Genomic DNA, 11,655 nt, shown 5'->3' with positions numbered 1-11,655 from the left:
CCTTAGCGTATATGTCGGCATCGGAATCTAACCTTAAAAAGCTCGATGTGGAGCAGGCACAGGCACTTCGGATTTGTACTAGGGCATTTAAAACATCACCAGTTACCGCTTTACAGGTGGAAGCAGGAGAGATGCCGCTGCGTATTAGGAGGGTCAAGATGATGTTGGCATATTGGACTAATTTACAAGGACATAGTATGGTGCACCCCACAAAAACTGTCTTGCAAGAATGCGCAGAGCATAATAAAAGTAATTTTTACAGTTTCGGATGGGTGGGGGATGCTAAGGCTCAAAATGCAGGTCTCAGTCAGTTGCAAATAGGACCCACTGTGGCAATATCAAATATACCACCCTGGAAATTTATAAAACCATCTGTAAATGTAAGCTTACAACAAATACTAAAAGAAAACTCAAAAATAATGCCACAGTGGATAATAGTTCAAAACTATGTAGAGCAGTATCAGGAGGAAGTATTCATTTTCACGGATGGATCAAAGCAGCCGGAAACAGGCCGTACTGGTGCAGCATTTTATATTCCTCGGTATGAAGTAGTAGTCAAAAAGAGGACTACAGACTACCTGTCAGTTTACACTGTGGAGTTGATAGCAATTTTACTGGCATTAGAGTGGGTGGGGAAAAATCATCAGAGTCAAGGTGTTATTATAGCCTCAGACAGTTTATCAGCATTATTAAGCATTCAATCTGGGAGAGCGTCATGTAGACAAGACCTCATTTATCGAATACTTCACTTGCTTCTCACACTTCATAATAAGGGAGCGGTTGTCTCCTTCCTTTGGGTTCCTGCTCATGTGGGGGTGGAAGGAAATGAAGTTGTGGATATGCTAGCAAAAAATTCTATAAAGCATGAAATAGTAGATGTACAAGTACCAATAAGCAGAGCAGAGGTCAAAACCATCATAAAGCAACATTCTCTTAATATATGGCAAGAATATTGGGATACAGCGGATACAGGACGTCATCTATACAGCATACAAAATCAAGTAGTCACAAGAATGAGGAAGGGCAGAAGCCCTAGGGAGGAGATGTTAGTCGCACGTCTTAGAATTGGTCACACTGGTTTAAATACAACATTGCATAGAATAGGAAAACATCACACTGGATTATGCACTGAGTGTAATGTGCAAGAGACAGTGAAGCATATATTGTTAGACTGCAAAAAATATGAAGAAGATCGGGCAGAATTAAAGGCACAGATGGATGAACAAAGCATGACACTTGAGCATTTATTAGGGAAAGCATCTGGGAGTATACACAATTTACTAATTTTGTTTTTGAAAAACACTGGGTTAAGTGAAAGAATTTAATAGGAAGGAATTTTCTTTTGTAAAGATCTTATATAAGTTTTTACTTCTTTTATTTACTAATTAAATTTTTCTTCACCTCTTTTTTATGTCATTCTAATACCCACACTCCAGTCTAGTAGGTGGCGGTAATGCACCTTTGAGATTAGTTGCCAACCGCCATTAAACCCGAAAGAAGAAGAAGAAGAAGAAGAAGTTCCGGGATCGTCTCGATGACGTATGCGCCTGCGTCAGACGCAGCGTCCAGATTCAAACTGGTCGGCGGTTAAGAAACAACGGCAGCAAGCGAGGAGGGAGCGAAGGCACACAGAAACTAACATTAACCAAAATTAAACAACATACAAGATGTCTAAGACACTGAAAGGAATCACGCTGAAGGGGAGTGCAGAACTCGTTGCTGAGTTTTTCTGTAAGTACAGTTAATGGATTCTGGGCAGATAAATAAGTTTCATGGCATCGTGGATGTCTAACCTGGGGTTGTTGTATAAACTGTTTAACGTTAACGTTAGTCTCAAAAAGTTAATGTTAATAAGCTATTTTTTCTTCTTCAAGACTGATCAGAACTTTCTAAATTCAGTTTTGAAAAGAATCTCGTGGTGTCTGAAGCGTTTCTTTAAAGACTCGGACTTTTGTTAGGGTTTATTTCTTATGACAAGGCTTTGCTGTTTTAATCTCAAATGCATGGCTTTAAAAGGACATATTAAATGCATATTAAAAAGTAAATATTAAACGGTGTCGTTTATTGTGTGCATGTATGTGTGTATATATATATATATATATATATATATATATATATATATATATATATATATATATTAGTTGATTATCATGTTTTTTAGGATTCTGTAGCTCATAAGCTGAACCTTTTTTTTCTGCTTCAGAATAACTTATAATGTCACGAGAATTTTAAAGTGAGCACTTTCTGCAAGTGTTCATCTTGAAATATTGCTAACAATATAAAAATTATTCTTGCATTTAGGGATGTCAACGATTAATCGATGATCGATTAATTGTCGATAAGAGATGCAATCGATTAAGGCTGTCGATGGTCGGTTAACCGATTCAATGTTGGGCTGCGTGCGGCTCATGCGCACTCAACACGTGCGAGCGGCTGTGAGTGACGGTGACGATATATAAAAGCATCATCATTCATTCACAATGTACAAATTAGGGGTGCTCCGATCACGATCGGCCGATCGTTATGCGCATCTCGTCAGTAAAGCCGGTTTTCTAATCAGCAGTTAATTCCATCAGGTGCGTGATTTCTCATAGAGCAGCTGTTACTACACAGGGCCGTTGTTAATAGAGAAGATGCGCAAATCACGTTAATTTTCAGCGTTTATTGGCCCATCTTCTCAGTTAACAACGGCTCTGTGTAGTAACAGCTGCTCTATGTGAAATCACGCACCTGATGGAATTAACCGCTGATTAGAAAACCGGCTTTACTGACGAGATGCGCATTAACGATCGGCCGATCGTGATCGGAGCACCCCTAGTACAAATTAAGCTTTTAATGTGATTTAAACTTTAAAGTACATTAAAATAGAAACAACATAAAAGTTCTTCAACATTAAAAGCAATAGAAATGTAGTTACTAATCATTTCATCAGATGACTGTTTTATATCGTGCGCTTTGCAGGGCTGCGGGACACAGTGACAGGACAGGTAGTCTATTCATTCCTACAACTTGTTAATTCATTCCTACGAATTATTAATGTGGCAATTGTCCATGTTTCATTAATTGTGTTCCCTAAATAACCCATGATTTAAGTGAAATAAGGGAACAAATTAATAAATCGAACGAATTCTTAATTCATGAAATCTTTAATTTCCCTTCCCATGTTTACCACAGTAAGAGATGCGAAAACAGTTATTAAAAGCGAAAGATAATAAAATAAACCTGGGAAATTAGAGGGTTAGACTATGAAGATTTAGGAAAAGAAACAGTGCCTAAATGTACTGAATTTGTGGAAATTCGCGACCAACCGGCAAACCAGAACAAAGCCGCGTAAATGAAGACTATGGGGTCCAAAAGCATGGTCGCGATCTAACATTTTCCAGTTAACCTATCATTCCTCTAATAAACAAAGCTTTTATACCACACTTGTCATAATCAGATCTTATAATTTCTAAATAAATAATTGCTGGATTCAAAACGGCGATTAATAGGCGCTGTGACCGACACATTCCTGGAGCATTCACTGCTGTCACTAAACCGTGACGCCGAGCATCGTTCACAAGTTTCTGCATGGACCTGACTAGGGCACAGGTTCTAAGCCCTGCGACAAAATGGGATGCTTTAAGGAAAATGTATAGCCTACTAAGTAATAGGCCCAACATAAAAATAACAATTTGTTTTCATGTTTTTTTTTTTTTTTTTTTTTTTTTTTTAAAGGCTATGCGAAATATATCCGACTTAAATAATTAAGATTAACGGATTTAAAACAGAAGTGTGGGCGCACCATAAATTCACAAAAAAAAAAAAAAAAGGATGACAACGCATTCTGTTTGTTTGCTTTATTTTACAAGAGCACAAATCTTCTGTTTTTATTGTGAGTGCACAAATGAAAGTAAACACTTTTGCGGAAAATATATATTTTTTTTTAATTTCTCAGCTGTTTCGATCGCGCTGGAGCCTGCTGCACACGTATATTCTAGCGATTCAAACTTACATCGCAGTCTGTTCACTATCAAAATAAAATAGTCAACTAAACATTAAAAGGTTAACTTACACTGGTCAGTTTAAATAGACCGTAGTATACCGGTCCACTCTGCTGTTATGCCAAGGACGTTTTTGCTCATATGAAGAGGATCATCTTTTCCGTCTATATGCGAATGCGTGTTAAGTACAAGCCTAGTTTACATTATAAATAATAGTTTAACATTCAAATACATTGCGAATATGGAAACATTTCGATTTGTGCCGAATGAGACATGAGCAATAACCTCCAAATAAATCTAGCCAAAGCCGCGCTCGATCATCCTCGTCTGCACGCATGCACTGTCACGATCTAATGCGCTGTATGCCGGATTTTTAAAAATCTGACATTTTCTAGGACAGAATCCAGCAGGATCAAATTAATGTGAGCAACAGTGTGTTTTGGTGCAGCAGCGCCGATGTAGTTCACTTAATGTGCAGCGCAGTCACACGCGCTCCACATTTCGGATAATTTTATACAATAATGTCAGTTGAAAACATTGCAATTGTGCTTTAAAATACAACAACGAGCACCACAAAACCATTTAAAGAGGCGCGTTCAGCGTTCTCCGTGCGGGATTGGAAACTGTCAACAAAGTAAAATGACCTCAAAAGTATGGCGCGCTCTCTTCATTTTATCAAATGATCATAATCGCATCTATTCATTTTATAATCCTGCTACTAGCTTCATTTTATTCAGACTAAAACCTCTTTAATTCAAGTGAGAAAGCGTTTTGTGTGTGTGGCTTTTGCACATCCTGTCATACCGCTGACTGCGTGCCTGCAATAGACGCATTTTGCAGTATTATGGTTAACGATTAATCGATTAATTGATCGTTAATTTAAACGACGATCGATCATGGAAATAATCGAAATTTGACATCCCTACTTGCATTTAATATTTGAAAAATCAGTCGGTGGAAATGGGTGAAAAACGGTATAACATAAACTGTCAATCATATGACAGAAGTCATGTAATAGTAGACAAAGTCAATAAGTTAAGCCTTAGAAATTTGTGTAGAGAATATAGCACAGAAGGCTTTTTTTTTTTTACATTTTTGTTTACAATTATGTTAGCATTATCAATTGTTGATTCCTTCGATGGCTCTTACAGAGCATTTCATTTGGAAAATGAAATACATTTTGGTATGCAGTGGTGTGCTGTGCCTTTTTTTTTTTTTTCTAGAAAATAAATGAAATGGGTCCTTTTGTTTGTTGTTTGTAGCGTTTGGTATCAACAGCATCTTGTACCAGCGAGGAATCTACCCAGCAGAAACCTTCACCAGAGTTACACAATATGATATGAGCCTTCAACTGACCACAGATGCAAAGCTGAAGAACTACCTCACCAATGTCATCTCACAACTCAAAGGTTGTTTTTCAGTAAAAGTACCACATCTTTGTTGAACAGTTAGTTTGTTTCATTAACATGCAGTGTAGTAGGAGTAGTAAAACTTAATAGGTGCACTCGGAAATACTTAAATGTATATAAATGGCAAACTGTAAAGCTAAATATATTGCTCAATTGCCATTTTAATCAAGGTATCACAACACTTAATGTGTGTAGAATTTATGATAGTCCCACCTTACAGTTAAAAGAGCCCATTTACATTTATTCAGTTGCCTTGTTAAAGAGAGTTCACCCAGAAATGAAACCTTGATGCTGGCATGGCGTTAAAAAGTAAATAAATCACCCAGAAATGAAAATTTGCTGAAAATGGCATATAAGATTAATAGATTAGTTTTTTTTTTTTTTTTTTTTTATCGGAACAGATTAGTTAATTTTATCATTACATCACTTGCTCACCAATGGATACTCTGTCATGTATGGGTGCCGCCAGAATGAGAATCCAAACAGCTGGTAAAACATTACAAAAATCTACAAGAACTCTGCATGACTCCAGTCCATCAGTTTAAGTCTTCTGAAGTTAAAAGCTGTATGTTAAGCTACATTTCTCAAAATCTGTTCTGATGAAGAAAAAAGACATGAGGGTGAGCGAATTTTCAGCCATTTTCGGCATATTACAATTACTTCAACAGTAGAACACTCACGCATGTTAACTGGACCAGGGGGAAAAAAATCTATATATAATTTTTTTTTTTGTTTTTTTTTTTATTTGAGCTGAAGAAACACAGTTGAATTGGCTGAGTTTTCAGTCTTTAAGTAGAAAAGAGATATACAGTCATGACTACAATTGGAAATCTGAACCGCCCTAGTTCTTTAGCATTGTTTATCCTCTTTGTTGCAGAATGGTTGTTCGATTGCACAGTTCAGAAGCTGGTGGTGGTCATCACTTGTCTGGAGACTAATGAGGTGCTGGAGCGATGGCAGTTTGATATAGATTGTGACAAGACAGCAAAGGAGAGCAGGTACGTAATCAAACTTTTACCCCTTTCACACTGCAAGTTGGACCTGGAGAATTGCCGGAACATTTCCGGGTTGCCTTATGTGTGAACGCAAACATGTCCCGGGACTGATCCTGGGTGGGGGACCTAGTAACATTGCGGGCTTCAGTCCCGGAATGAGGTCTGTGTGAACAAAAGCCAGAACTAATGCTGTAAAGGCTGTGTCGTAGTGATGACGCACGTTATTGCACAACTTTTTTACCAGGTGTTTTGAAGGCAGATCAACATTTGCGGTGAAAAAAAATAGGTGCAAACTATAACGAAGCAGAGATCAGTTAATTCCTCACTTTCTGCGCTGATGCTGAGATTGTTCATTAGCTTAAGTGAAAGTTAATGTGCCTAGCGTTTTCGACTCATACATTACATGTCGCATCCTGATTTTTACTGGCTTTATAGGACCTTTACGGGTTGTGTGTGAATGCACGCACATATTCCGGGTAATTACTGGAAGTGTGAAAGGAGAAAAATCAAGCGACCCGGGAACAATTGTCGGGACGCATTACCCATGTATTTTCCGGAATCACAGTGTGAAAGGGGCTGTAATTTGTGTGTAAGGTTTAATAATAAATTTTTACATTTTAGCACATTCTGTGATCAAATGATGAGAAGCTAAAAGTGATTTAGTATTTTACCTGTCCAATGCAAATATGAATGTGCATAAAAAACCGTATACCTTGGCTTTTTCAGCGCACCCAGGGAGAAGTCCATAAAAGCTATCCAAGAGGAAATCCGTTCTGTTATCAGACAGATCACTGCCACAGTCACCTTCTTGCCATTGTTAGAAACTGCCTGTAAGTAAACTACACTTGTTATCATTAGATCCATAGAGAGTCACACCGCAAGGTCATTGTAATACTGTGCTATACATTTTGTATGAAATAATATTTTATAAAAAATAGTATTTAGTATGAAAGTCTTCTACAGAACTGCATACTCTGTTCTAGGGTGACTTGCCTGTCCCGTATGGAAGCATATGTGTAGCAAAATTTGTCATTAAGCCAGCAGCTGTTTACCCCATTGCTTAATAACGGCAGTGCGAGAGAAGGTGTCAAATGCATAACATTGCTCTTTATACTTTTATACATTTGTTTTTTCATTTTATTTACAAAGCTTTGGTACATAATGGCACTTATGTCTTGCAAATGTACTGCGATTGCTCTAAAGAACACTAAAGGCGAAAAGAAATGAGACCTACAGCTTTCTGCTTGCAGTGCGTCAGTTATGCTCATGAGGAAAGTGTGTAAAACACACAAAAACAAATTTTTATCAAATAATACGTCATTTATTTGACCTGAACCATAACCCAGACAACCCTTTTTAAGCGGACTCTGGTAGGGTTCGCGGGTATGCACGTGAGTTTGGAAGACAGCGTTCACATCATCCAAATGAACCGAACTCTGACATCAATCAAACCCTGGTGTGCACCAAAAGTGCTAGTTTGAAAGCACCCTGAAATCGCGCGAATGGCCCTAAGCTATTAACTATATAAACTGGGAAAAGAAATCTCATGGACGGAATGGTCCTGAGAGCACTGTACGAGCTTGTGGCCTCATCTACAGGACCATTCAAATAATTCAAAGGACCAAACGAGTAGAATCAGCACTGAAATGTTATTTGACGAGGTGACTTTTTACACTGAATAAAATTATAAATGCAACTTTTGTTTTTGCCCCATTTTTCATAAGCTGAACTCAAAGATCTAAGACGAAGTGTAGCGTATCAAGATGCTGATTAGACAGCATGATTATTGCACAGGTGTGCCTTAGGCTGTCCACAATCAAATTATACACAGATTTAGTTCAGTGTGCTAAAGTAGTAAAGAGAAATGGATTCACTTGCCGCTTGAACTGAGGCTTTAAAGCAGCTGTGCCTGCCGCATTAAAGAGCTCCGAAACTGTATTTATTAACAAAGCACAAATCTTTTTGTGATTACTGGATGGCCGGTGCTCTTCAAATTATATGACATAAGATAATATAAGATATATTGTGAATGATATAGATGTTACTTTCACTTTGCACGTCTCCATTATTTCGTTCTCCCTCACACTGCACAACTGAGTTTATAAGGTGTGCGGCAGCGTTGCTGTGCGGCAGAGATGGGGACTGTTTGAAACTTTTTTTCCACTAAAACCGATGCGCATCATCTCAGTTTAATAAGCAAACATAACAAAAGATGTGATTTGCAAAACAATCAGGAAAAAAGGCATTGCATGCAAATTTAATTTATAACATGTAAATACACTGGTCTAGTTGCCAGTGGCGACCTCAGCAATATGTTTAATGTACAAGCAAAAACTGTAGCAAAATAATTTAATTATCATTGAAATGCTGTTTTTCATAAATAAATTTAGACTTAAAGGTAGGACACTCGGGATTGCATTTTCATCATTATACAGTGTTAATTCAGTTCCTCCAGATTTGGCATGACTTTTCTGATATTTGTGGCCTAAAATAAAAAAATAAATATATTTCTTTGATGTGGTTATTTTTGCAGCATTGTTTTTGCAGTGAAAATATACCACAGACAACTTTATAACTTTTCTGACTTCACAAACCATCGGAGTATGAACTGTGACATGTTCAGGCAGCTGAAAAGCGCTTGGTTAACGGTGAATATTGACCTATTCCACTTGCCATGCCCCGCCATGATTTAATGATTGACAGGTAGGGGACATGATCAGCTCGGAATGCATTTTCAAATCCACAATGAAATTATATCAAGGTATTTGAAAATGCAATTGAAACATCATATATGTAAGTGTCAATATATTTATTTAAGAAAAATAAAAGACATTTAAATTACCCTTTTGCTGCACATTTGGCTAAGAATGCATTCTGAAAATCTCACTGCATTTTGCTACAGCTATCATGCGGTATCATGAAAATGCAGTCCCCAGTGTCCTACCCCTAAGTCTAAATGCATTTAGGAAAAACAGCATTTAAAATATTATTTTGCTACTGTTTTTGCTAGGACATCTTAAACATATCTAATCAATTTGGGTAATACATTTTAATTTTGCAAATTTAAAATGTTTTTAATTTGCATATTAAAACAAGTTTAGAAAATCACAAATTTAAATTATGAAATTAATTTTCACTTTCATTAGGAACTAAGTGTGGCACATATGTAGGCGAAAATGTAAATTTAAAACATTGCCATTTTACATATTGCATTGCCATTTTGCATTTCAAATTGAATTTAGCTATAGATATGCTTCCATAGTCCCACAATTTGTGGGAGAGTCAGTCCTGAAATTGAAAGTTTTGTTCCGCATCTTGCAAATCACAGTAGTGAATTTAAATGTTTGTTTTTATATTTACTTAATTACAATACCACAAAAACATTAATGATTTGCAAACTGGGATCATTGGAGTAAAAAAATGACAAAATTGCATTTGTTTTTTCAATCTTTGTATAGTCCAGTTAAGTAGCATAACTTAGTCACTGCTTTAGAACATTTCTATTCAGTTCATTAAATTAAGTAGACAGTTTAACAATATTAAGTTATTGTGCTCCCATGTGTCCCACTAAATCAGATTAACAGCAATAACTGCTTGGTCTCCATACTCAGTACTCATGTAAAGCTGAATTCTAGCAAACTAAACTTTATGAAGCTGATGTGTTTGCAGGGTACACAACTTTTTTTTTTTTTTTTGACTATTCTTTCCCTCCTCTTACATGTGACATAACTTTTGTCTCTTATAACTCAGGTGCTTTCGACCTTCTGATCTACACAGACAAAGATCTTGAGGTACCTGAGCAATGGGAGGAATCTGGGCCTCAACTAATTGACCAATCAGAAGAGGTCCGCTTGCGTTCCTTTACTACTACTATTCATAAGGTTAACAGTATGGTGGCCTACAAGAGGACAAATTCCATGTGATTTCTCTTTTTTTTTTGTGTTTTGTGTTCTGTTCTGTTTTTGTGTGTTTTGTTGTTGTGTTCAACTTTGCAGCCTTGTGTATATATCTCTATAATGTAATTTCTTATTTGTTGTCATTTTAAAGAATGCATTTCCTAATACAGAAAATAAATTTCTTGTTTCCAAGATTGTATTACTGATGTTTCTTTGATATTTTTCAGTAGCTATTCTCTAGATGGCGACAAAATCTAAGTTTACATTTCCTTATGTGACTTGCACAGAACCTGTCAAGAACACATCTGGGTCTGTATTTCAACACAAATTCAAAAGACTTTCCTTTAATATGTTGCATAAGTAGTTTTACTACTGCATTATTGGTACCGCATCGGTGTTAAGGCAATATTGGTTCTAAAACTATAACTACATGATGATTCTCACTACTGTATGGAGAATGATCACTGATAATTACAAATGAAAACATACATGCTATGTAATGTTTTTTTTTTATTTATTATTTTTTAAGCCATATGAGAACTTAATTTACTCAAACCACATGCATGGTGTAAGCTCTTATATTTAGTGAAGTTTTTTATTTTGAATGGCAGTGTTGCATTAATTTCCAACATCGAAAAGTGTGTATCACAAATAAAGGGGAGTAGCGTCTCCATTATTAAAATTTTGAGCAGAATAAAGTATGTAAATGTGTTTCATTTGAAACAGGGTGGCACATTCTGCTTTGAACCTGTCATTCTTTGGACATCAAAGTCTTCTATTGCCGATGGCTTGGTTGAAGGCACATCAGAGAAAAACCTGCTGGGCTCATTAGCGTGAGAAGAGGTGGAAGGGCAGTCTTTCCCTTTTACAGCAAGTAATCTAGTTGGAGAATTGGATTAGTATGTGTTATGCTTGTAGATAAAACTATTTTTAAAAAGGTTTTTCAGATTTTTAAACTTATAACGCAATTTTAATTATAAACTTATAAAGATTTTATGATCATATTTTCTACATGGAATATTTGTATTTATGAGAAATATTATTTGCGCCCAAGCACCTACTGTATCTGTTAGTTTTCTTTTTTTTTTTTCGTCCTCCACTCTGGAAGTCCATGGAAGCCCATATAACTGCTTGCGGGAAAGTTGTGAAATCTGGCACACAGATAGAGGATGGTCTCAATATTAACCACGACATATTTGGAGTCTCGATCTCAAACTCTCTAGCACAACCAATGCACTCATATTTTTTGCTAATAACCTTTTAACCATAAAGTGTAAAGGCAAGATTCCCCTGCTCTTACGGAGTTAAATGCATACCAAAATGGACATTTCTATGGGTCAAAATGTTTCCCTATTTTGAGTTTAGCGAATTC

At 36.5% G+C, this 11,655-nt stretch overlaps 1 protein-coding gene across 1 annotated transcript; it reads left to right on the top strand.

Moving 5' to 3' along the window:
• Positions 1 to 1,499: 1,499 nt before the first annotated feature.
• On the top strand, positions 1,500 to 10,475 carry mad2l1 (MAD2 mitotic arrest deficient-like 1 (yeast)). The gene is made up of 5 exons (XM_052560223.1): positions 1,500 to 1,731; positions 5,246 to 5,392; positions 6,270 to 6,390; positions 7,114 to 7,217; positions 10,138 to 10,475. The coding sequence occupies exons 1-5, from the start codon at positions 1,668 to 1,670 to the stop codon at positions 10,308 to 10,310; spliced, it is 609 nt and encodes a 202-aa protein (XP_052416183.1). The 5' UTR covers positions 1,500 to 1,667; the 3' UTR covers positions 10,311 to 10,475.
• Positions 10,476 to 11,655: the final 1,180 nt, after the last annotated feature.

This window comes from Carassius gibelio, chromosome B7, assembly GCF_023724105.1.
Source record: "Carassius gibelio isolate Cgi1373 ecotype wild population from Czech Republic chromosome B7, carGib1.2-hapl.c, whole genome shotgun sequence".
NCBI lineage: Eukaryota > Metazoa > Chordata > Actinopteri > Cypriniformes > Cyprinidae > Carassius > Carassius gibelio.
This window is presented reverse-complemented; position numbering and strand designations above follow the sequence as displayed.

Coding starts and splice junctions, on each gene's coding strand:
- mad2l1 (XM_052560223.1), top strand. CDS start 1,668: ATGTCTAAGACACTGAAAGGAATCACGCTGAAGGGGAGTGCAGAACTC. Junction 5,393..6,269: donor TGTCATCTCACAACTCAAAG/GTTGTTTTTCAG, acceptor TCTTTGTTGCAG/AATGGTTGTTCGATTGCACA. Junction 7,218..10,137: donor GCCATTGTTAGAAACTGCCT/GTAAGTAAACTA, acceptor CTTATAACTCAG/GTGCTTTCGACCTTCTGATC.